Below are 27938 nucleotides of genomic sequence, written 5' to 3'. Positions count from 1 at the left end.
TCATAACACAACCAAAAACCCCACCCCCTACCATTTTTGCCCAAAAAGCAGTGAAGAAAGGAGCTAAGAGGAAAGCAAAAAGAAGAATATAACTAGGATGATAGTAGCGGAAATTACGTGTCAATCAAAGCTCAGAAATTCCGAACAGCCAAATAATTTGAACAAAAATAAACTAGGTGGAACAAGAAATTACCTCATTTGCAAAGCGATGTTTCCTGAAAGCACTCGACTCCATGATCCACCAATGTTCCTAGACGGGCAAGGCTATGAAAGCGGCTTTGATAAGACAAAATCATATTTCAGGGAAGTTAGCAATCAGATAAGGAGTCAAAATACAACGGAAACAGTTAGCCAATAATGTACAGCATTTATGAGTATGAAATGATGTTTGGGCAAATATTCGAATAGCACCAACAGTCAGTCAGAAATTGTGCCGGCTTTATAAAGCTCAAAAGATATAAAAAACTGAACATAGAAAGATGGAAAGAAAACACATGAATTTTTCATTCTTCGAAGGAACTCTGGTGCATCGAATACCAGATGAAAAACAAAAGGGTACCAGAGGGCGAGAAAGAGAGGTATAAAGAATGAAATATCATCTACACCTGCTCTACTTCAACCATATTTTTCTTTTTCTTTTTACACTAATTCATGCTGTATATGTATATAATCTCTCTTTCCAGGAAAGAAACCAAAAAGATGCAGCAGAAATCAGTCCAAAATTGGATGCATATTCTCACTAGTCAATTGGTCCTCTGGAGCTTCCAACACCATAGGTGCTTCCATGGAATCTGGTTCCGAATCAAAGCATCCAAATTAGCATGTTAGCCTTATCAATATATATACGGGGCACTGACACCGGAACACTAGCTCCAAACAGTCAACGCAAACCCAAACCAACACTTTGGTTCTGATTCTAGGACTCTGATATCCTTTCTGACATATTTCTGCAACCAGTTTCCCTTGCCATGGGGATCAAGTTTAATTGAAATAAGATCCTCTTGGATTTGAAACTCCTATTTCACAAAGATCAGCCTTCTGGTTCCTTCCTTTTCTTACTAGTCTTCCGGCTCACCTTGCACTTCTCCGGTAGATCCAACTTGGAGAGCAGCTTTGATCTAGTGATGCTGCTAGGCTTCAAATTGTCAATTGACTGGAACTCAGATGACTTTTCATAAACAATAATGGCATCGAAGGAGTATATACGTAGGGCAAGAGAAGACATGGTTGAAACTTTTGCAGCTGCAGATAGAGATGACCAATACCACCACTCCTTCCTCAAGTTATCAGTCTTAATCATGTCCTCAAATGCAATTGTTGCTTGGATCATCTGAAAAGATGAGAATATTATATCTGATTCCACCAAATCAAAACTGAATTTCAAAGAAACACTTTAACTTCTATATCTAAGCAAATCTCAATCCAAGGAACCATTTATTCAGGACATGCATCGTGAAATTAGTGGGCCATGAGTATATTTAACTAGAAACATCAGTGTGAAAATGTCAATTGAGAGAAACTAACATTACATCAGATAAAAAGTTAATGACACAACCTGCCGTACACAAACCCAACCAACCATATATAAGATGCTCATTAAAGAACAAGAAAATTAGTGCTACCATTTTATTTTTTGATTTTTTAATAAATAGCGCAACCACTTTAAGATACGCGAAATGAAATGAGGCCAATAATGAATTATGGTTACAATTTACAAAAATAATAATTACCATCCAAAAGCCGAAAGGGATTGCGACAAACCTCATATATTGTTTCTGCAGATTTAACAAATGAACGCCAGGCCCACCTCCTTTCTATGCTTGCCTTTGATGGTCTCAAAGCTTCTTCAGAGAGTGCAGCATCCATGTCAAGTAAATTAATCTTTAGTTGCCGCATAATCTGTGAAACCTTACCAACTAAGGGCCTTAATGAAGACTGGGGGACTACACAGCAGTGACCATTACCCAGTTCAGGAGAATAGTTATCTGCAGGAGAGATTTTATCCCTTTGTTCCGAGCATCTCAAAGCTGGTCTTTTGTTTTTTTGCACTTTAATCTCATTTACAACAGACCTTTTGAAAGAACCATCAGAAAAGCCTTCTTTGACTCCGTTGACCATACTCCAGTTTCCTTGTGATAATACAGGCCTCTTAGCAGCCTTCGCATCATCCCCTAAATCCTCTATTTCTTGGTGAGGAACAGGTATTAGGGTAGGGTCACCGACAAATTGTGGAACAGATGAAACAAATGAAGGAACCCCATCTGAACCGATAAGACCAATTTCCCGCACCAATTCTTCATTAGAATCTCTAGTCACAAATTGGGTACTGATCTCTTCAAAGTCATAAGGACAAACTACTCCGTCATTTTGAAAACCTTTGGATTTTTCGTCAATTTCCATGTCCACAGTACAGCCACCCGAGTTACCATCAGATTTCATATTCCCTTTTCTTTTCAAAGAATCACCAACTGACTTACCCTTATCAGGTGGATCCAGTGTGCATTTACCATCATTATGATCCTCGAAACCAACATCAGTAAAAAATGTTCTGTGGCAAGAGATGCAATGATTTCTGGAGGGCCAAACAGGCTCTAAGCATTTACACCTGTACATTTTATCTTCAATGATCACCTTTTCCTTTTTACCTTGCTTCTTCACAGAGTCAGCTATTTCTGACTCGAAGCACGGACCAAACTTCTTCTCCAGCAACATTGCTGCTTTGGTAACAAGAAAACTGGGAATCGCAACTTTATCAGAACCATCAGACAATGAAAAGGCAGTTTGGCACTCTTCTTGAGCTTGTTTTCTCGTTTTTTGATAATTCTGGAATTTTAGCTTCTGGCAAATAGCCTCTTTCAGCTCCTTTTCTTTTGGGTCATTATCATTCAACCAATTAATAAGATCTTCAATTTCAGCATTTGACTGATATGTAACCCATGGTGAACCAACCAAAAGTGCATCTTTAGCATTATACACAAACGAACAGGAAGCCTTTGAACACTGTGCTTTAATACCAGTATCTGTGGTGGCAGAGGTAAAATTCCAGTTAACTGAAGTGCAATGCCTCCGTACCTCATTGCCCAGAAAATCTCTCCTCTTATGCAATACCAAACTTCCATCAACAATAATCTTAGGATATCCACCTGGCATGGCTGAAATCCAGTACAGACGGCCAGAAGAATCACTTCCCAAAAACTCCTTCCGAATAGATAACTTCAAAAGCTGTGATTCTAAGCTTGTAACTAAGTCCTGAAGATGTTGAATATCACTCTTGATAGTATTCAACTCAAGGTGGTGAGATTGTGACTCGTTCTCAGCAACAGATGGAACTTGCATAGCTGCATACAGGCTTGTCGCATCAGATGACTGGAACTGACCATCACAATCTGAAGGAGAAGATGGAGAAGCCACGTCCATTCCCTTAGACTCGTCCACCATACCATGGCAATTTGTTTCTTTCCTCGAGTCATCAATTTCTTTGGGCAAAGGATTTGATAGAGTCAACACACTTGTTCTAAGGGATTTCTCGCTTTTTTCAGGCAATACTTTGCTCACAACCACAATGGCTTCTTCACCCTTAAACTGAGACTCAATATCAATTGGATTGCATTGGCCGTTACTGGTAAAACTTTTCTCTGTATGAGTACCAGATGCATATTTATTTGCACCATTAAGGTCAGCATCCACCTCACCATCTGATGGAAGCCGATCACCACCTTCCTTTACACCATCTCCAACTGCACTAATCATGCTTGTATCTAACTTTGCAGCTTTTCCATCAACTAAGTCTTCCTTAGATTTAAGATTTTTCCATTCTGCATATGCAGAACGTAATTTCTGATGCAACTCAAATGTTGTTTCAGCACAACGTTCAAGATGTTGACGGATAAGTGTTGAGTTAAGTAGTTCATCACACAAAAACTTGAGTAAGAAGGCTCTCTGCACCACAATATAAATGTCATTAATTTATGAAAAAAAACGGAGAGCTCAAAATTACTATACATTATGCAAAAGAACCAAAAACTTATGTTTGCATAAGACATCCTACTTTCCTACATCATTGAAGCCATTTGCTATCAGTGCAATGCCCTTTTGTTACAAAAGACAGCAGCATGTAAATTAGTTAACCCGAAAATCATTTCAGAAAGAACAATTTCTCCTGGGAAGAGTAAGGAGCAAAAGGCAATTTTGTTTATGACATGGCAATTCTTAACCTTCAAAGAAGAAAAGATACTATCAATTACTCACCATTTTTTTTCTTAAGCATCTTCCCATATTCACTTAATAACATTTCCTTTTCCTATACTATATTTCATCTATTAAAAGTACGGCTAACATTAACATGGTCTAGTAAGAAGATACAAGGATTTTATCTTACTAACATAAACACACAAAAGTAACTTCTTTCATTACTGAACAGAACCACAAGATACAAATACTAGTAAAATGCAGGATATGATGGAAGCTTTAGTAAATTCCAAGCCTAAACAAAAGTAGAGGCCAAATTCCAAGTAACAGACCCAACAAATGTAGGGGATAAGTGCACACTAACAACGGGATAGTAAATGACATTGACAAGTTAAATTATAAGTGATTCCAGAGGAAGCAAGGAGTGCAATATATCACCATTACAACAATTATATATAAAAAGCTACCATAAATGCATTTACATTCAAGGATATGTACACTAGCACGAACATGATAGCTGTTGTTTATCATGAGATGTAGTAAAAGGAAAACAATAAGCAAAGTTCAGTGAGTCGCAGTCAACAGCAATCAAAAGAATCAACATTTTCTCATACAATACTAAGGTTAGCCAAAGTATAAGACTAAAAATATGCAAACCAAGCAAAGTTCATAGACAAACCTCATCCACACTAAACTGCCAATACTCTTTTTCTTTCATCACAGATGCTAAATGTGCAAGTGCTTCCAAGTAACCACGGGTAACCTCTCCCTGATACTTTTTACCTCTCTTTTGGACGATAACAAGTGAAGGTTGCAATGAATCTTGAACCATACGTTTGCTAACACAATCAGGGCAATACCAGTTCCCGTCAGGAATCCTTGCCAGTGGAGGATTCAAGCAATATGTATGATACTCGGCATCACAAGTGTCGCACAAAAGAACACTATCATCATCTTTGTCGATACCACATACTTTGCAAACTCCCTCATCCCAAGGCGCTTTAGGTATATCACTTGTTGAAGCAAGCATGTTATTTATTTCCGTCTTCATCTCAGAATTCAAGCATTCCAATTTAGCATATTCCACCAATTTCTGAACTAGGGTAAGTACCTGCAAAAAGAATAAATAAATGAATAGTTAACATACTACAAAACTGGGTCTAGATGCAAAACAAGTGGAATGGAAGGGGGAATGGCCACAGAGAACTAAAATACATGGCAAATTATTTATACTTGATATCAGGTGGCAAATTATTTATTATTGATATCAGGCGCCAAATGGCTGTTGTTAACTAACTAATGAAATAAATGGACAAAAATATTTCAAACCTTCATTTATTTTAAGAATATAGACGACGACAAATCTAGCTATAATTCTTCAAGATCATAACCAACTGGTTATCAAATTCCTGAACTCCTAGTGTGAACAACCCTTTTATGCAAGTCAGAAAAAACATGCAAATAAAACCTCAGAACACAATTTCTTCGGTGTCCGGGCTATACTAATTTGAATGGAAATGTTAATGTAAATGACAGACACCCTAATCATTTGTTTATTGTGCTACTGTGAGCTTAATTTTATAGCTAAACTTCAAAATTTAGAATAATATGACTGATATAGTTTAATTTTATACATGTGATTTAATTGAAAGAAAGATTTACTTTAATTTAAAAGGATATAACTAAAAACATAATGTTATCCATAAAAATGAAGAAAATATCAGTTCATCATCATCATTTATGGAAGTTTCACCCATGAGTGGCATAATTCATAGAACAAAAATATTCAGGCACTTACTGGCCAATTACTGATAAAAGAACTTTACTTCCAAAGAAATAGTGTGAAAAAGATAGGAACTAACGAACCTCCTCTTCATACAAGTACTCAAAGTTTTGGGATAGAGACTCGGCCAATTCAACTAAATCAGGCTGATCACTAAAAGCAGAACGAACATTACTCCATAACTGCCATGCAAAAGAAACAATAATCAAACTATAACATCCACACAGTACAACAAAACTGAGAAAGGCAGCCAATATCTAATACATAACACATGGTTAAAAGTTCAGAAAAGATATGCTGAAACCAAGAGGAACAAAGGATAATCTTAGTAATGAAGTCCCAAAAAAAATAAATAAGCAGACAACAGCTGCAAAAGTGGCATGCATCAAAGCATTGAGACTATGACTCAAGAAAAATTCAGGGCTGACAATCAAAAGAAAAGACAAACCAGGCACCAGAGCAACCAACAACAGCATTGTGAAAACAATAGTTGAGCGTCCTAAACTCCTAAGGTTTATTCTTCTTTCTCAAGATATAAACCCATGGAAAAAGGCAGAAAATAAACTCAAAAGCCACAGTTAAGAGATTTTTCAGTTTTCACTCATGCAAAACACAAGTACATATATTCATTGATGCACAACAATCTAAAACCTTCAATCTTTTACTAAACGTTGCATCAAAAAATGCTGTGGAAGGAACAAGTAGCAGGATAAGGAAAAAGGAAAGTTTTATGCATAAAAACCATGCAAGGGTCAAGTCAGATGAAACAAAAGATTTAGAGAAGTGACAACCAGAAAACAATTAAACAATAGGGAACAAATTAAATGGACAGACCTCACGAACATCCTCAAGAAAAGCTTCGTGTGAACCACCATAGGCCCCGACTGACAATCTCAAATCAATAGTCCTAAAATCTAGAGGACGAGACACCATGGCAGGAGATCCAAGGAGTCCTTCATCATCATTATCACTGGAATTCATTAGCTTTCTTCCCAACAAGTTGCAGAAGACCTTTGAATCATCAGCAGCAGCAGCACGACGTAATATGATGCGACATTGTTTCATGATAATATCAGATACAGATAAGACGGTCTTCTTTTTACTAGTTTTTTTCTCAGATTTTTGTGTCGAACATTCTTTCTGAATATCTGCTAGGACCGAAAGAACAGCTCTCTGTGTTCAATCAAAAATATAGTTCTTCAGAATCATGTTTGCTACTACATTTCACAAACTCGGAAAGAAAAAACAACTAGAAAAGAGAAACATTACAGTATAATATACAAAGATAAAAGAGATGGCAGTCAATACACAGAGGGAACAAAGCGCAGAGATTATATAATTTCTTTTCTAAGCATTCTATAATACTCAACACTAACAATACTTCTCCTGCTTAAATTTCATTCACTTCTAATAAAAACTGAAATGCACAATAAAATAGATATGCAGAGGAAGATATTTAAGGGAACGTCAGAAGTGTAAAGTGCTCCTCCCTTTATTCTAACTAAAACTTTATCCAAATGAGAAAAGAGTTTCCCCTTCCACTCCCCTCAATCCAAACATGGTGTTAGTTTTCCATATTTGAAAGCGCAGGTCTAAAGGGCAGGTTAGAATAGTCAAAATAAGAAATTCCTAAGATATAAAGACGCAAGACATCACAGCACAACAAAATCATTATATATGGCACAGACACCTGCTGCCCTGCATTAGAAAAGCTTACATATTTAAATCACATAAATATGATGTGGCCTGTTCTGTCTCCACTCCAGCAGCATTTAGGCCTATGTGACCACCTCACCCCACACAATACAATTGTTTTTTTTTTAAAAAAAGGAGCTTTACCTTTGTTGGTCCTGATGCATTGCCCTTATAAACTTCCTTACTGATTGAATGTTCCAATTTTTTCTTTGCCCACTCTGGAGGATCTTTATCCAAAGCATCATAGACACACCTTCTGATTCTGGTTCCAACATTTGTTGGCAGCTTTTTGACAGGCTCCAGCAACTTTGCCCACTCTGGAATATCACCACCATCAACAAAATTCTTTTCACAAGCATCATTTTGACCAGACCCTTCATCCTCTATGGTTAGAACATCACTTTTCGCATTCAAAGAACCAAAAATTCGCTTTGTAGCCTCTGCAAGCAACTGCAGTTCAAACCAGTTAAGTGGTAATTGAAGACATTATCTTCTTCTGAACCCATGAATGCAATGATCAGTATGAAACAAAAAACTAACTAGAACCAAGAACTAATTCCCTGCAAACACTTTCAGCAACAAATAAGCTTCAACACATCTATATTATTTTATCACATATGCTCAACTCAAGGGGAAAAAACACTTGAGCATTAAAACAAAAGCTGCACCACAGAAGCAAACATCCTGAACCTTGTTCAAAAAGGAATGCATCATTCTGCATAAGATGAAATAAGCAGTGCAATCAAGCATACCCACAAAGGATAAACAGTGAAGCTTAAAATCCATATCCCCAGCAGGTCTTGACATTATTATCACAAGAAAAGTACTAAGAAACACACATACAACAATTCCTTATGAAAGCTTTTCTAAACTTTAAAATATTTTCATCATTTTGAGTCAACAATATCCCTAAAAGAAAAGTGTCTATGAAAAAAATAAAAACGTCAATAACCAAACTTACGAGTGCATCTGCTTCCATCCCAGCCACCCCAGCAAGTGAACCACAAAGCACCCCGCCATCACCTTGTAAGCAACGGAACACTTTAGCACTCTCACGGACAGTGATATCTGCTGAGTCAAGATTCCCATCCATAGATAAGAAAGACAACATGTATCTTCTAGCTAACTCAGGCCAGGTCAATTCATTAATTGGGAGCACACTGAGCTTAACCTTTTTAGCAGGAGCTGTACTATCTAAATCTTTCTTCCTCCCCCTTTTAGATTTTGACACACCAGAATCAAAATTTGGATCAACAAGTGCAGCAACCTTTGATTGCAGCTCATCTATTAGCACCCCTAACAGTGAGTTGTGAACCTTTGTCAATATCACACCAAAGTATCTTCTGTAGCTAAGAGAAGCAAGCCTAGCCTGGTCAGCTTCCAACATTTCTCCTGTTTCCGTCTGTAAAAATGAATTTAGGTTTTCAGTAGAATTTTCCATATAGGAATCACCACTTGGTGATACCTTTTTTTCACACATACTGTCAATTCTAGATAAACTCAGGATATCTGATCCTTGGCTTTCACAGCCAAATTTATGAAAGATATTTGAGTGTTTAGACCAGGGATTAATAAGCTCCTCTTCGAGTTCATTGGCTGAAAATGTTTCTTGCAAACCCATTACTTCACCAAAGCGGCATAATAACTCCCACACCTGAGTATATTAGCATAAAACATATAATTAAAATCCTTGTACACAAGAAATTCTACTCTAAAAGAATATATATTGATTTCCTCAACTAACAAACATGAATACCTGATGAAAATCACCAAGAAGTTCAGGAGGAAGTCTCAAGCACAATTGCTTCCCTGTGGAAGGACCGCGGTCGTCAACCAACTGGGGGTGTTTAGACTTTCCAAATAAACCATGCAATCCTTTATCTTCCTCACATTCAAGACCATCTGTTGTTCTAACCTTCAGGAGACCATTTCTGATTGTTAAGGGTCCTGTATAAGAACTTCTTTTCCTCAAAGATTCATATTGTGAACAGGCCTTGACATCAGGAAGCTCTTCAATTATTTCTTGTACAAATTCTGCATCCAGACCAAATCTATCCTGTCCCAGCCATTTTTTCAGTTCCTGAGCCCAAGACTCCAGCTCATTAGCCTGATACTCAAAAAGAAGGGGGGGAGAGAAGCCACGAAATTTAGCTAATGGAGTAAGTGTCTCTTTATACTTTTCATCCATCATATCCCAGTTTACGGACCCCATTTCCTTTCCTGTATGCTTACAGTAAAACTTCAGAGTACCTTTTCTTTTACTTATCTCAGAGCAGGCATCAACAAATTTCTGAGATATTATTCTCCATGCATCAGACGAGGAATACTCTTTCACTGAAATTTCACCAATTTCATCTATTAACATATCTCCAGATTTTTCAAACATTAAACTAGCTTCAAGTTGGGATCCGTCGATGTCCTGAACATCATCTGTTTCCTTCAAACTACATTTCAAACAAGTCACGATATCATTTTCCATAGGTGGACAAGGATCTGTAAGGATCCTTTGAATACTTTCATCTTCATCGAACTCCTTGTTATAACAATAACTAGCATCACTTTCATTATTGTGACTAGAAGTTTGTTCAATTTTGGGCAAAAACAGGACAGTTGACCCAATTGGAAGGGGCAATGCAGAACATGAACACCTTCTGATCTTGAAAATAGGTCCAGAATCACCACCATCAAAAACTTCACATACAAAAAGGGACCCAGTGATCTTATCATGCCAACAAGACCTATAACCTATAGGAAAGATCAAAGTAGCATTGTGGTATGAAGGTCTCGTGTCAACAAGCCCCAAAGAAAGAACAAAAAAATCTTCAAACTGCACAGGAAGCCCATCCTGGAGGGATATAAAGAAGAAGAAGAAAATCAGAACACTCAATCTCGAGCACTTCAATTTCATAAACACAACATAACAATCTGAAATAAATGATATGAGCTGCATAAGAATAAGATAAGATAGGAAATGACATTAAGAAAAGCTAAAATTAACAAGTCTGCTTACATTAATTTGTTCAGATTCAGATCTCTTATCATCTTGCACAGCTTCAATGACTTTCAAGCTACAAGTTCTATTGGCAAACTTTTCCACAGTTTGACAATCACAAGGAAATTCCTTGTAATGTCCACTTACACAACTTCCCTTATTTTCAGGAAATCCACTGGCAAATGAAAACCTACTTGACTTCCGTTTTCTTGGCATATGCAATCTTTCCTGATTACAAGCCCCCTCACGTTTTATTTCAGCATCCACAGGTTTATAGTTCGACATCAACCCAAGATAGGAAGCAACCTCAGCCACTGAGCCAAATGTTTTCCCATCAGGAGCGCAATAAACTGCATATAGATCACAGCCACTCATTGAATGTTTTAGTTCCACGCGCCAACCTTCCTCCAGGATCCCATGTCTTTCCGAAACATATTCTCTAAGAGCCTGCAAAAATACATCACTTGGATTCCGAGTTGGAAATCTAATAGTTGTATTATTACTATTCCTCAGCATCCTTAGTGGAGAATCCAAATCTACCTCATCAAAACTTTTATCTCTAGTTCGTATACGATGCACAATATCTTCAAAACCAATTTTAACTGCATGCGTCAACATCCTAGGAGCTTTCTGAGAGCCAAATCCATTACCCGCATACAAGGAATGCATATGTGTCAAGGGGGCACCTAACCCATTGCCAACAAAAGAATTGTCACCAGGCATGCGCTGTCTGGAACCAAGACATATGTTAAACCAGTGATCATATATAAAAGCTTAAAATTCTAAATATCTTTAAAATTTAAAATAAATAAATAAATAAAGTTATACAAACAAGATGACTTGAAGGAAGTAAGAAATTATTGAAATCGTAAAGGAATAGGACCTACTCACTAGCAAATAAATGAGCAGGCAGCATACAATTGACTACACAACTTTCATAGCATGGGAAGCATGTATTAAACATGAATATTACAATATCCCATAAATCCAAACAGTTCATCATCCATTTAGGGTCTGAGTTTCCTCAATCCAAAACATAAGAACTAGTACACGTGATTTCCTAAGGAGCAAAGTAGCATAATAACACTTCCACATGGAAGCATAGTCTATGAATCAAGAAACAGAACTAGATATGAAAAGGCATGTTAAGGAAGTTAGCAGCACTACAACACTTTTTGAATAAACAGGTTAAAGACTATTGGGCAGCAATACCAGAGAGAGATGAAATATAAACACAGTACAATGCTGAAATTGGCACCACTAGAGCACCTCAGGAATAAACTGATAAAGACAATTGGGACACAATTTCAAAGAGAAGAAAACACTAATTGCAGTAGAATGCTGCGACAAGCTTGGGTTAAACATTCTACATTCTAATTTATATATAGAAATTGATGAGCAACAAGAAGGCTTTGGATGAAAAGAGAAAATACTATCTTTTGGTAGCACTTTCTAAGTTCCAACTGTCCGAACTAAAACTGCATGAGAAAGTCATGGCATCTGCTAACAAGACAATTCCAACATAGTCACAACCCTAAAGCTACAGCAATATGGCAGAAACGATGCATCTTTGCATAATCAAAATCAACCGAAAAGAGACCAGCATAACTCTTCACGTGTCAAAGCAGCAGCTTACAAGTGTAAGGAAAATAATATTTAAACAAGTAATACAAAAATGATAGCGTACCAGAAGCACCACAGTTTAGAGTACAATGGCAACCCATTCTAATTTCAATTCCTAAAATTTTTAATTCTTAAAAGAGGACTAATCATCTTAAATCCTTAGTTAAAATACAATATTGCTATATTCTCCTTACACGATCAGACATCAGCTAGTAATCTTTTCAAATTTCAGGACAAATTCATAAGAAAAATAGTAGTACAATCAAATGGACGAAGGTATAACTCATAAGCAACCAAAAGGCTGAAATAGTAGTACAATCTATAATGTCCAACCAGTTCAACTACATTGATCAGCTTCAAAACTATCAAGTAAATTGAAGTCCCTACAATGAGTCATGGACACAGCCTATCTAAACATCCTGACCCCATCTAACAGTTCACAACACTACATCATGAATGCAAACAATCTGCAGGTCAACATGCAATTCATTTCAACTAGCCCTCATCATATTCAACCACTTTGCTCTTATTTGCTTTTAAAAATGCCTAACAAACTTATCCTAACTCCAAATTAAACACATTTCAAGTCGTTAAGCTAAAGAACAATAGAAGTAAATCAAGCAATACAATATCTAACATCTCCAAGAACCACATTTCAAATTTATTCAGCTCTTAAGCCATAACTACACAGTTAGCACTAATGCAGGTTAAAAGGACTTACTAAGCGTCAATTAAAAACTAAAAAAAAAAACTAAGCTCCTGTTCCTAGTATTAAGATTTAAGTTTTACCTCATTAACCCCTTCATCTCATCACCCTCCCCGTCACCATCACTCGGCGGGGAAGCATTGATATCAAGAATACGTTTTTTGGCCTCGAACCCAAGCGGCCACCGCTGAGTCCTTACTCCGCGGCCAACGCACACTGCACAAACCCAATCCTGCCCCGCAGACAACATCCCGGAAACCCCGGAGCATGAAAGATGAAACCCTCGCTCACAGCCGTCACAAACCACCACCCCTCCTCCTCCAGCCATCGCCGCCGACAAGCCACATACACCGCAATGCTCCCTCTCGTTTCCTATGGGGACACCGGCGGCCTCGCCTAGAGCCGGGTCGGGATTCTCGTGGATAGCCCGAACTATGGAAAAGGAATCGGGTTCGTCGGATTCGGGTAGAGTTTGGGTAAAAGAAGAAGAAGGGATCTCGTTTAGATCTATGCCGAGAGGTGAACGAGTCTCGGACTTTGAATCGTTCGAATCGGTGAGCTCCATTTCTGGGTTTTTTACCCGAGTCGGGGTTTTTTGAAGAACAAATACATTTCTTCCGTGTTTTTTTTCTTTCAAAATAATGGAAACGGGCGTTAAAAGAAGAAAAAAAATTACAGAAAAATATTAAAATAAAGGAGAGAGATGAGTTTTTTAAATTTTATAATTTTTTTGGGGATAGGGAAAAATGTACGGTACTCGCTCTACAAGGATGACACGTGGAATATGAGTCTGAAGGGATTTTAGTTAAGGAAGTCGGGAAGAAGAAGAGGGTACTTGTCTTCGAATGCATTAAAGCTCGTCTAATAGCTCAAGTTATGTTATATGTTTTGGATAAACTACTAGTATTACCACTTAATTATTTCCTCTTTTCATTCTGACCATTAATATTTTAACTTTTATCAATCAAATCATCTAACCATTTAAATATTTAGATACTAACCATAAGAAAATGACGTCAAGTCATAAAACTCCAAATAATCATATATTTGGTCATTAATATTTATATATTTTTAAATTTGATCATGATTTTAATTTAATTTAATAAATTTAGTCTTCCAATTAGACAATGACACATGTCACCATATGATTAAGGTGATTTTTTTAAATTTTTTATTTAATTTAATATAATTCTCTGTTTGGATCAACAAAACAAATTCAATCAAACCCTTCAAAATTATAAAACAAAATCTTAAAAATCCAAAACGCTTCTTCAAACCTCTAAGAGTTATTAGATTTCTTGTGTTTCCCATTTTCTTGATGAAATTAAACCTCTCAAAATATGCAGTCTCTTCAAAGCATCATAGATTCCCCATTTCCTTAAGAAGCCTAACAATTCTTCATCAAATGAGAGATGAAAAATATCAAAATATTTTAAAAATATATATGAATATATGCATAAGACTCATCAAGGATTGAAGAAAACAGTCAAAACACCCGTAGGGTTTATTAGAATCTGTTTAAACAAAAGCACACAAGTCTTTCAAGTTTCTGTTTCTCTTTCTATGTTAGTCTAACAATCCCATAACCAAAAGCTTCATTATTTCTTTGTTTCCCTCTCATGGTGTCTTTAAGAGGACACTATAGGGGAGTAAGGAAGAGGCCATGGGGCAGATATGCCGCCGAAATACGCCACCCATGGAAGAAAATTGGGGTTTGGTTGGATACATTTGAGACACTGGAAGAAGCTGCACTCGCTTACGACGGCGCCGTTCGTTCCCTCGGTGTTTCCAAAGCTAAAACCAACTTCCCCACCACCCCCATCATTTTTACTGCCGCCGCAACCGGCTCTCTCTGGATCTCAACCTCGCCTCTCACCGTCGTTGGCCTTTAGCTTCAACTCACCATCACTATCATCACCGTTTAGCCGTCATGGGTGAGTTTCTGCAAAATTTAAGAATTAAATGATACTCTGTTTTTGAAACGACAATATTAGTATAGGTTATATAGAATCTGTTTTAAATCTCTATTAATTAAGATGCTTGGTTTATGGTTTCTAGTGCTTATAAAACTCTTTCCATTCTTGGCTTTAATTTTACCCTGCCTCGCTTTCTTTTTTTAAACCTTTTTTTCTAATTCACACGTGTCACCTTCTATTAGGTATAAGGTGAGTAGAAAATAAAATAAAAAATAACTTCAAGCGTAATGACACATTTTACAATCGAGAGATAAAATTAATAAATTAAAATCATAATCAAATTGATAGAATATATAAATATTAATGATCAAATATGTAACTATACCAAATTTTTAATTGTAATGTCACTTCCTCTATTAAAAGTTAACGACAAGTGACTTGATTAAAAAATTTAAATAGTTAAATGGTCTGCAAAATTAAAATATCGGTGATTAAAGTGAAATGGACAATAATTAAGTAGTCATACAAGTGATTTACCTTATTTTTAAGGCATAATGATACAATTAATCATTAACGTTTAATAATATGATTATTTTAATTCTTATTTAAAAAAATCAATTTGACTCTAATATTTTATTTTCAGGTAAAAAGATCTTAATTAGATGGAAATCATCAATTGATTAACGAAACGCTTCTTATTAACTAGAAAAATTCACATGGACTTAAATTTTAATATGTCATGTCTACATGTTATATCATATCAATAAAAAAAATAACTTTAAATGAGCTCATTATAAATAATTTTTAAAATTAATGTATATCAATCCAATGATACTACATGATCATCTAATATTTAGAATAAATCAAAGAGTAGCTGCATGGAATCAATCTAAGGTATATTTGTTTTTCCGAAAAATATGTTCTTTATTTTTCAGTATTTGCTTGATGAAAACCATGGTCAACAAAATTTCTTTTGTATTTTCTGAAAAATTATTTACCATTTGATTATTTCATAAGTTATTTTTCAAACTTTTCACCTTAAAGCATACACTCAAAATAATACTATTACTTTATGTATTTATATTAATATATTATTTTAGTATTATTTTAATAACAATATTAATTATTAACATATATTTATTAATAATTTTAATAATATAATATTATATTTTTAATACTATAATATTATAATAATATAATTAATTATATTTTAATTATATTATAATAATATTATTATTTTAATAATTAATAGTTTTATACTCTTATTTTAATAAATAATTAACATAATTTATAATATTTTTATATTAGTAAAATATAATATTCTGAATATTTTATTTATAAAATTATAAAAATAACATTTTAATGATGATATTGACATAAATAATATTAAATACATTATTTTAATATTCTAAAAATAATAATATTGATTTTTCTAATAAATAATATTATTTATTATATTCAATATTTAAAATAAATAATTTTTGAAATAATATCAACCAGTGAAAAATGGTTTATATTGTTAGAAAAATCGTGTTAATCAAAGAATAATATAAAAAATTAATAATGATTGAAATATCATTACAAAATCAACTGAAAGAACAAGTTTACGCTATCTTAAGATTGTTATTTTGAATAACAATCTAAGACAAAATCGAACTTGAGAAAATAAAACAAAGAAGTTAAACTTCTTAAGATATATTTTCAGTCACTTCTTCGGTGCTCGAGTTCGTTGGTCGTTTGTCTCTTTGGATACAACAACTAAATGATTAGCTATAGTAGTACACCTACAAAGATCACAAAATATCCTTGCATTTGTTAAGTATCGGAAAAATAGTGGAGAAGAACTTTTTTACTTTTAAACTTCTGAAAACTTGTTCAAAATTGTTCAAAAAACTTGTATTTAGCCTAACAGGTTAACTTAGTATTTATAGGGGATTTTTAATAAAGATCTAACCCAATTAGATATCTTTTAATATTTAAATTTAAATATATAATAATATCCTTTAATTTGAAATATTCAAAATATATAGACACATTTAACTATTCAAACTTAAATAGATATTATTTTAATTTGAAATATTGAAAAGTATGTAATTATATTTAATATTCAAATTTAAATAGATAATAAATATCTTTTTAATTTGACATATTCAAAGAATAATTATCCTACTAATATTCAAATTAAAAATATTTTTTTTAATTTGCAATTGCCAAAAGGAATATGAATTTAATTTAAATATTAAATCCATCAATAAAATTCACTCTTTTTTTAACAATGCCCCACATGAATAAAATTGACGATTTTATAAAAAAATAATTCGGCGTGATGTGGTGATAGACTCTACGATCGACAGTTACATATGATAGGTATGTGTCCTCCTTTGAACATTCCCTTACGACAATATATTTATTTTACTCGCTAAACAATAGATGTGATGTCCTTGAACTATTATATTATTTGTGTAAATGATGATATACTTCACAAAACTACTCGAAACGGCACAAGAAACACGATGGTACAGGAGGTGTCGAAAATGGAGCAACGATCAGCGATGAATTTAGGATTTTCTCGACGATGGTGCTAAAAAAAGTCGAGACTTTGACTTGAATTCACGACGTTTGGTAGTGTTTCACTTCAATTAATTTAAGGGGTTTGTTCCTCGCTCGATGATGAACACGATGGTGGTTTCAAATCGATGATCGGAGGTCGGACGGCATCAGAATCGTGTTTGGAAGGAGAGCCGTTGGGGGAGGAAATTTGATGAAATTCATTGTGATTTCATAATGAATTTCACGCTTATAATATGTGTATGCCGACACTCCAGGGGTAAATTCAGGGCTTGGTCCCTGAATTTCCTTTAATTCCAAAACAGTCTACAAGTTTTTAAAAACTTTCAATTTAATCCTCAAATTTTGCCAAATTACTTAATTAAATATTTTTTTTCAAATTTTCGGGTTGTTACAATTTTCTCCCTCTACAAGAAATTTCGTTCTCGAAATTTACCTTATGAAAACAAATGAGGAAATTGAGCCTCCATTGACTCCAATATCTCTCAAGTAGCTTCTGAGGGGCCACGATTACTCCACTGAACTTTGACCTTTGGAATACGCCTATTCCGAAGAACTCAGTCATCCCTCTCTAAAATCTGAATAGGCTCCTCCTCATATGATAATTCATGTCTCAACTCTACCTCATTAACCTGAATGATGTGATATGGATCTGGACGGTATCGCCTCAACATAGACACATGAAAAACATAATGAATACGATTGAGCTGGGGAGGCAGCTCAAGCTGATAAGCAACAGGTCTAACTTTCTTCAGAATACGATACGGTCCAATAAATCTCGGACTCAGTTTACCCTTACGTCTAAATCTCAATACCTTCTTCCATGGTGATACCTTAAAAAAAACTTAATTCCCAACCTCAAACTCGATATCCTTACGCCGCTTATATGTGTATGCTTTCTACCTATCAAAGGCCTCTTTTAAGTGATCACGGATCAGTTTGACAATATCTTCAATCTCTCAAACCAAGTCTAGACCCAAAGTTTTTCTATCATGCAACTCTGTCCAACATATAGGAGTATGACATCTATGTCCATACAGAGCGTCGTACGGTGCCATACGAATACTTGTCTGGTAACTATTATTGTAAGCAAACTCGGCTAATGGCAAGAAATCTTCCCAACTACCACAGAAATCGATCACACAACCCCGTAACATATCCTCTAACACTTGAATAACTCATTCAGACTATACATCAGTATGTGGATGAAAAGTTGTACTGAAATTCAAACGAGTACCAAGAGCCTCGTGCAAAGCCTTCCAGAACCTGAAAGTGAATCTCGAATCTCGATCAGATATGATAGACAATGAAACACCATGAAGTCTAACGATCTCAGAGATGTACAATCTAGCCAGTTTGTCCAGAGAATAATTAACCTGAATATGGATAAAATGAGCTGACTTGGTGAGTCGATCAACAATTACCCAAATAGAATCCTTTTTGGAAGGAGTCAGAGGAAGACTAGTAACGAAGTCCATCGTAATACGCTCCCATTTCCACTCAGGAATCTTAATTGACTGTAATAATCCAGATGGATGCTGGTGTTCTGCCTTAACCTGCTGACAAGTTAAACACCTCGCCACAAAATCTGAAATATTCTTTTTCATACCAGTCCAAAAGTAGTGCTCCTTGAGATTATTGTACATTTTGTCCCTGCCAGGATGCATAGCATAAGGACTACTATGAGCCTCCTGAAGAATAACCCGTCTCAACTCATCATCTTTAGGAACGTAGTAACGACCGTGAAAACACAAAATACAATCCTGATCCATAGTATACTTTGATCTCGATCCCTGCTTAACTTGTTCAATAACTGGAAGCAATGAGCTATCAAGAAGTTGTTTGACCTTAATCTCCTCGGCCAAAGTGGGTTTAACCTGCAACTCTGCTAACAGACTATTATCATCAATTAAACTCAAGTTGGCAAATAAGACTCTGAGATCTGATATCGCCTTACGGCTCAAGGCATCTTCAACTACATTAGCCTTCCCTGGATGATATTCTATCTCAAAATCATAGTCCTTTAGAAGCTCCAACCAGTGACGTTGTATCAAATTCAATTCTTTCTAAGTAAACAGATACTTCAGACTCTTATGATCAATATAGATATAACACTTTTCTCCGTAGAGGTAGTGTCTCCAGATCTTTAAAGAAAAAACCACGGCAACTAACTCCAGATCATGAGTAGGGTAGTTATGCTCATGCGGTTTTAATTGACGTGACGCATAAGCGACAACCTTCCCATCTTGCATCAAAACACATCCTAATCCAGAATGTGAAGCATCACTGTAGACAGAAAAATCTTTCCCAGATTCAGGCTGAATCAATACTGGGGCTTGAGTTAGAACAAACTTCAGTTTCTCAAAGCTAGCTTGTTGGTCCTCAGACCAGACAAATGGAACATCTTTCCTCAATAGTCTAGTCAGAGGAGCTGCAATAAGGGAGAACCCCTCAACGAAACGACGGTAGTAACCAACAAAGCCCAAGAAACTACGGATCTCAGAGACGTTCCTGGGTTACTTCTAGTTCAGAATAGCCTCCACTTTGCTCGGATCCACCCGAATACCATCAATAGAGACGATATGTCCAAGAAAAGTCACTTCGTTGAGCTAGAACTCACACTTGCTCAACTTAGCATATAGCTTATTCTCCCTTAGAGTTTGTAGAACAATCCTTAAATGCTCCTCATGTTCTGCTTCACTTCTAGAATACACCAATATGTCATCGATGAACACAACTATAAACTGGTCCAAATAAGGGTGAAACACCCGATGCATCATATCCATAAAAGCATTAGGGGCATTAGTTAACCCAAACGACATCACTAAAAAAATCATAATACCCATACCGAGTATAAAAATTAGTCTTCGGGATATTATAATCTTTCACTTTAAGTTGGTAATAACCAGACCTCAAGTCTATTTTTGAAAAGATAGAAACCCCTCGAAATTGGTCAAATAAATCATCGATCCTGGGCAGAGGATATTTGTTTTTAACCATGAGCTTGTTCAGTTTTCTATAATCAATACAGAGTCTCAGTGTCAAATCTTTTTTCTTGACAAAGAGAACTGGGGCTCCCCACGGTGATACACTGGGTCGAATAAATCCCATGTCCAACAACTCCTGAAGTTGGACTTTTAGTTCCTTAAGCTTCTTTGGGCCATACAATAAGGAGCCATTGAAACTGGAGTTGTAACATCCTCAATATCAGGCTAGTGACCTAAAGGTGAATTTTGAAAGCATTGTGTTCAATTTCGAAATAAGTTAAAAGTTCAGAATTTTAATTGGAGAATTTTGAGGTTGGATTTAATAGTAAAGTTTGAAAGTAATAAGGGTATTATGGTCTTTTCTAAGAGAAGATTTTTATTTCTCTTTTAGGGGATATAAAAAACGTGGGAAATGAGGGAAATGAGTTTCCAGAGTTTTCTTCTTCTCCTTTCTTCTTCACGCGTGGAAGCCAAGAGCAAATGTGAGAATTTTTATTAATTAATTTTTATTTGAATTCTAAGTTGGTTTTGATTCTTTGGAAAGTAAGAAAGCTTAAAGAAGTCTAAAGATAAGTGAAAACTCAAAGATGAAGAGGTTAGAAGAGATTAAAGAAAATGGGGTTTTAAGTGAAATTTTGAATAAGAAGGTTTAAATGAATTTGGAGGATGAATTTGACTTGTCATCTATAAGAATAAGAAGTTAGAAGTGTTAGAATTAAGTTCGGATAACATGGAAAATTGGGTATGATTACTGATTTCCATATGAAAGATGGAATTTTGAGGTTAAAGATGAGATAAATAAATATTAATGAGTTTAAGTATGTATATGTAAGTTAGGAATATGAAAGGGGTTGAAATATGAAGGATTTAATCCAAAAAGAATGAATTTTCGGGTTCAAAAAGAGGATTCTGGGCAGAGTGCATCGATGCATATTCATAGTGCACCGATGCATCAAGGTTAAAACCCAGAAATTGTTTAAAGGTGTATCGATGCACAGGTAGTGCATCGATGCACTCTTTTAATCTAAAAACATCGAATGCAATTAGTGCATCGATGCATAAGGCATGCATCGATGCATCCCAGTAATAAAAAAACATCGAATGTATTTTATGCATCGATGCACAGATAGTGCATCGATGCACCGATAGGGAATGCATCGATACACTGTGCAGTGCATCGATGCATACCTTCATTAAAAGATGAAATGGGCTTTTCTTTTAGCCTAAAAAGTGACAATTTAGAAGATATCAATTAGTATACTGATATGTATCAATGTATTATTATGATGTAGATATAGAATGAAGCTTGTTCTGGAACAATCTAAGGATTAAGATTGATTCAAAGCAAACAAGGCTAAGGTGAGTGCACATTATTTAGTATATGAGGTTCAATGGAAAATAAGACTTGCGATAAGTCTATTTCCAATAGTGAAAAACTTGAATTCATAGAAGTATGTATTGGTTATGATTTATATGTGTGCATGAGTATATGTGTTATTGATATGAATATAGTAAGTAAAAGGGATTAATGGTGATGATAAGAATAATAATAAGGATAATGAAATGATAGGTATATGTGAATATAGGTATTGATGTGTTTTTGTATGTATTGTAAGATGATATATTTATGTGATAACATGATAAGATGACAATGATTTACATGTCATATGAACACACGAGAAATGTTATGAGCCATATGAAAGAGAAAGTATATGTGATACATGAGGGTGAATCCTATGTTTATATGAATATAAAATCATATGAGAATTGACATGAACTATGTGATTACATGTATATGTGAATGAAACCATGAGTTTATATGAATATATGATATGGTTACATGAATATGTAAAAGGATATAAAAGATAATGCCCATGTTATGTGTCATGAGAGCTAGGGGTATAGTTGGCATGCCAAGAGTCGAGGGTCTATGTGGTCCTTCGGGACATATATGTATTCTTTGGAACATGTGTGAAGTCTGGTGAGACACATACTTGATCCTTGGCATATCTATATGATTCTTAAGGAATGATATGTGGTCCTTCGGGACATATATGTATTCTTTGGAACATGTGTGAAGTCTGGTGAGACACATACTTGATCCCTAGTATATGTATATGATTATTAAGGAATGATATGTGGTCCTTATGGACATTATTATATGGCACTACGGTACAATTCTACGCGGCACTCCGGTGCAATTCTACGTGACACTTCGGTGCAATTATATGAGCTGTGGTGATAGCATTAGTGCACAACCTCTATGTACTCGCATATCTTTAGTTCTCACATGTGTATCATGGGCTATTAAATAGATAATATTAATAAAGTGATATGATAATATGTTTGTTTCCTTGTGGAATTTCATGTGTGATATTGATTGTACAAATGGTAACTTATAAGACCATTTGATGAAAGGAATCAATGATAGTGATAAAATAAGAAAGAAATAAAGATGATAATATAGTTGCTTGGGTGTTCGTGTTTTATGATAATATATATATATGGTTTACATGACATGATATGTATATGTGCGATTGGTTATGGTATATGTTATATGATATGGACATAAGAGATCATAGGAACATGAGATAAGAGATATGAATGATAATGACATATATGTATGCATATATTTGTTATATGTAAAAGTATGAGTGGTATGAAATGATAGTAGTAATTATTTAGGTATGATTATTAGTTACCGTTTACCTTATATGTTTATATGCCTCACTAAGTCTTTGACTTAGCGTGTAAGTGATTTACACGTAGGTTTCGAGAAGAGTAAAGAGCAATGTGGAGCAAGACAGGTCAGTTCTCCTTACTAAATGTCAGATCAGAAAAGAGGTGAATAATATGTATTTTAGTATATAAAGTTCTAGTTGGCATGTTTTCAAAAGAATATATTGTTTAAGCTATGAACCGTTTTATAAATGTTTCGAATAGTTATATGTAAATAAATAAGTGAAATATACACGCTCTGATTGGTTTTGTAATAATGAAAATGTCTTTTATGTAAATTAGTCATTTATATGTTATAAAAGTTTTAAATTACTCACTATTTTATACAAGTACATGTTTTAAAAGGTTAATGTGACACCTCGGATTCGTATCTGGGTCGGATACGGGTTGGGGTGTTACATTTAATGGTATTAGAGCTACGGTTTAGCCGATTCTAGGCATAAATCGAAGTAAAAAGTGTTTTAAAAAGTATACATGCCAACATAGAGTGAATAATTTCTGATCTAATAGTGTAAGGAGTGTATTGTCTTGCTAATAGAATTAAAATGTTATGCTATATTAGATGTATGATCATGAGAGCTTCCAAAGTGAAGCACAAGGTAATAGACTGAAGGTAATAGCATTCACCTGCCCTGGCCAGGCAGGGAGAAGAGCGAAAAACCTCAGGAAGTGCCTGTATAAATTTAGGGAATGCCTTCACCATGTTGAAGAATATTCTGATGAATTTTCAATTTATATTTTTTTAACTCATAGAATGAATATATCAAATTAGTTGAAAAGTTAAGAGAACCCGAGTTCAAGGATGGATTTGAGGAAGGTTCTGTTGTTACAGACCTATGGTTAGATGATATGATAGAAGGTTTTTATTTCTCCAAAGAGGAGAAATTAAATTGAGTAGTTTCGTTACTACTTTGACAAGTTAGAGTATGGCGGATAAATGAAGCTCGAATATATGAGCTTGAAGCAAGGGAATTACCCATGCATGTGTATGAAAGTAAGTTTGATAAGTTAAGCAGATTTATTGTTGAATTGATTTTGATTAAGAAGGATAAAAAGGATACATGTGATTGATTGTTTAAGACTCTTGCCTTAAATTAAAAGAGTTTTCCTGGTTTTGAAATTGTTCTCATTTCAAGAAATGGTTGATCGTGTTAAAGCTCTAGAGAGAGCTAAGAATAAAAGGATTGGGAAAAAAATCTCAGATGATTAAGAGAATTAGTGCTTCATAGAATTTTAGCACAATCAAAGAAAGGTAGAGATTCTGGTTCAACTTTAAACAAGACATGAATTAGTTGTATTATCCGTCAGAGAATCAAATCAGATGAGAGTTCGACAGACTCCAACAGTAGGTTTGATCTTGAAAAATTAAACAAAGAGTTAATTGAGGATAAGTCAGGGTTAAAGACAACCCTTGTGAATTGGGTTAAAAAGCTCTTTCAGAAGTTATGTAAATCTAAGCAGAAAAAGTATTTTAAATGGATTAGATGAGTATTGAAATCTGGTGATTTTTGAAACAAGTGGAGGAATGGATTAAGTGCCTTGCTAAAGATTAAATAATGTGAAGGATAAAAAGTATTTTAAATGTATCAAGTGAGGTAGATACTGTTTTTTTATTTAAGATGGAAAGAGTTAGCGTTGGCTAACAAGATTATGGGACGGAATGTATTGAAATTTCAAGATATGGTAGGTTATGATAACCAAATATGAAGTGAATCTGGATACAGTTGTATGTTGTGATTATAGTAATGTGATAGAGTGAAGGAAGTGAGGATTTAAATGTTTGAGTTAAACTAAGAATTGATAAGAAGAGTTTAAGTATGGGTACATCAATGATCAATTTATAAATAAAGGAAGTTAGAATGTTAAGCTTGAATAATGGAAGTGACATGGTGTATGAGATTGAATTTTTATTTGATTAGTTGAGTAAACTATTCTTGAAATAATTCTGACTGCAAAGAATGTATATGAATGGTTCGATGAAGGTTTACGTTTTAGATTGGAAGAACCGATGTTGACTAACATAGTTATAAGATAGTAGTGTATTAAAGTTAAAGGATTAGAAGATGATTTCAGGGTAAGCTAATTATGTATGGTGTGGATTGAGATATGGTTATGTATTTTAATCATTGAAATGAAAGGTAATAAAGGAGACAAGGCATAATATTGTATATGAATGAGAGTATGGGTTCAATAAGTGAATTACACTGGGTTGATTTTAACTGAAATGATGTTTATGATTAATTTGATCACGGCTTACGCCCTAGATTGAAAAGTTGTTATTAATTAGCTGTAATGACATGGATGTTAGAGTTATCAGATTTGATGGAAACATAAAGTAAGTTAATCAAATGAGATACAAATCTAGATGTGGTTGTGTATTTTGATCATATAGATATGATATAGGCAAGGAGATAAATATTTATGTGTTTTAAAGAAAATTTTGGAGGAAGAAAATACAAGCAAGATACGATAATAATGAGGTTCTGTATAAGTGAAGTTGATTAGTAAAGTTATAAAGATATAATAAAGATTGGTAATCAAAGATAAGTTTAAGTGATAAGAATAGAGTATGTGAACATGAAAGAAATATATGATTGATATATAAGAAGATTTTGATTTATGAAGGAAATGAAAGGATGAAGTTTAAAGAATCAAATGTGATAAAGGTTATGTTGAGATATAGATTATAAGTTTAACTAGAAGTAAGAAAGGTGTGCCAGGTGATATGAGAAATTGTTTAGTTATGCAAAGTGTATGTTTAATCAGTTATGATGAAGATTTAAGGTTATGTTTCTTGGTCAAGTGGATGTAGTCAGAGAAATGAAGAAAGATTTATATGTATTAAGGAAGTTTTGAAGTCAGTCAAGTAAGGATGAAATAAAAGTTTGGTGATTCTTGAAAGACAATTGAAGATTGACAAGGAATTTGATTGATTTATGAGTTTGAGTAATAAGAATTAATGTTATTGTCTATCTGATAAGTGACATGATAGGAGATATAAAGTAAAAAGGTAGTTGAATAATTGAAAAGATAAGAACCAAGTTATTAATGATGATACAAAAGATTAAGTTCAGAAAGCAGCATGAGAACGTTAGAAGATATGTTCTTCTCAGGAAGTGCAGTGAAAATTCGAGGACGAATTTTCTTAAAAAGGAGGGAAGATTTGTAACATCCTCAATATCAGGCTAGTGACCTAAAGGTGAATTTTGAAAGCATTGTGTTCAATTTCGAAATAAGTTAAAAGTTCAGAATTTTAATTGGAGAATTTTGAGGTTGGATTTAAAGTAAAGTTTGAAAGTAATAAGGGTATTATGGTCTTTTCAAAGAGAAGATTTTTATTTCTCTTTTAGGGGATATAAAAAATATGGGAAATGAGGGAAATGAGTTTCCAGAGTTTTCTTCTTCTCCTTTCTTCTTCACGCGTGGAAGCCAAGAGCAAAGGTGAGAATTTTTATTAGTTAATTATTATTTGAATTCTAAGTTGGTTTTGATTCTTTGGAAAGTAAGAAAGCATAAAGAAGTCTAAAGATAAGTGAAAACTCAAAGATGAAGAGGTTAGAAGAGATTAAAGAAAATGGGGTTTTAAGTGAAATTTTGAATAAGAAGGTTTAAATGAATTTGGAGGATGAATTTGACTTGTAATCTATAAGAATAAGAAGTTAGAAGTGTTAGAATTAAGTTCGGATAACATGGAAAATTGGGTATGATTATTGATTTCCATATGAAAGATGGAATTTTGAGGTTAAAGATGAGATAAATGAATATTAATGAGTTTAAGTATGTATATGTAAGTTAGGAATATGAAAGGGGTTGAAATATGAAGGATTTAATCCAAAAAGAATGAATTTTCGGGTTCAAAAAGAGGATTCTGGGCAGAGTGCATCGATGCATATTCATAGTGCACCGATGCATCAAGGTTAAAACCCAGAAATTGTTTGAAGGTGTATCGATGCACAGGTAGTGCATCGATGCACTCTTTTAATCTAAAAACATCGAATGCAATTAGTGCATCCATGCATAAGGCATGCATCGATGCATCCCAATAATAAACAAACATCGAATGTATTTTATGCACCGATGCACAGGTAGTGCATCGATGCACCGATAGGGAATGCATCCATACACTGTGCAGTGCATCGATACATACCTTCATTAAAAGATGAAATGGGCTTTTCTTTTAGCCTAAAAAGTGACAATTTAGAAGATATCAATTAGTATACTGATATGTATCAATGTATTATTATGATGTAGATATAGAATGAAGCTTGTTCCGGAACAATCTAAGGATTAAGATTGATTCAAAGCAAACAAGGCTAAGGTGAGTGTACATTATTTAGTATATGAGGTTCAATGGAAAATAAGACTTGCGATAAGTCTATTTCCAATAGTGAAAAACATGAATTCATAGAAGTATGTATTGGTTATGATTTATATGTGTGCATGAGTATATGTGTTATTGATATGAATATGGTAAGTAAAAGGGATTAATGGTGATGATAAGAATAATAATAAGGATAATGAAATGATAGGTATATGTGAATATAGGTATTGATGTGTTTTTGTATGTATTGTAAGATGATATGTTTATGTGATAACATGATAAGATGACAATGATTTACATGTCATATGAACACATGAGAAATGTTATGAGCCATATGAAAGAGAAAGTATATGTGATACATGAGGGTGAATCCTATGTTTATATGAATATGAACTCATATGAGAATTAACATGAACTACT

The 27938-nt window shown here is 34.4% G+C and overlaps 1 protein-coding gene across 1 annotated transcript; it reads right to left on the bottom strand.

The window, feature by feature from the left end:
- Positions 1–482: 482 nt before the first annotated feature.
- Positions 483–13617, bottom strand: LOC120172095 (methyl-CpG-binding domain-containing protein 9-like). The gene is made up of 10 exons (XM_039179657.1): positions 13071–13617; positions 10677–11388; positions 9423–10511; positions 8628–9320; positions 7811–8116; positions 6806–7144; positions 6055–6153; positions 4868–5299; positions 1762–3939; positions 483–1330 (listed from the first exon to the last, which is right to left on the bottom strand). Exons 1-10 carry the CDS (start codon positions 13550–13552, stop codon positions 1031–1033), a joined length of 6630 nt encoding a protein of 2209 aa, XP_039035588.1. The 5' UTR covers positions 13553–13617; the 3' UTR covers positions 483–1030.
- Between the last annotated feature and the right edge of the window lie 14321 nt (positions 13618–27938).

Source organism: Hibiscus syriacus, unplaced genomic scaffold (assembly GCF_006381635.1).
Source record: "Hibiscus syriacus cultivar Baekdansim isolate YM2019G1 unplaced genomic scaffold, ASM638163v2 tig00111841_pilon, whole genome shotgun sequence".
In the NCBI taxonomy this organism is placed as follows: Eukaryota; Viridiplantae; Streptophyta; class Magnoliopsida; order Malvales; family Malvaceae; genus Hibiscus; species Hibiscus syriacus.
The sequence above is the reverse complement of the archived record's forward strand: the minus strand, read 5'-3'. Positions and strand labels throughout refer to the sequence as shown.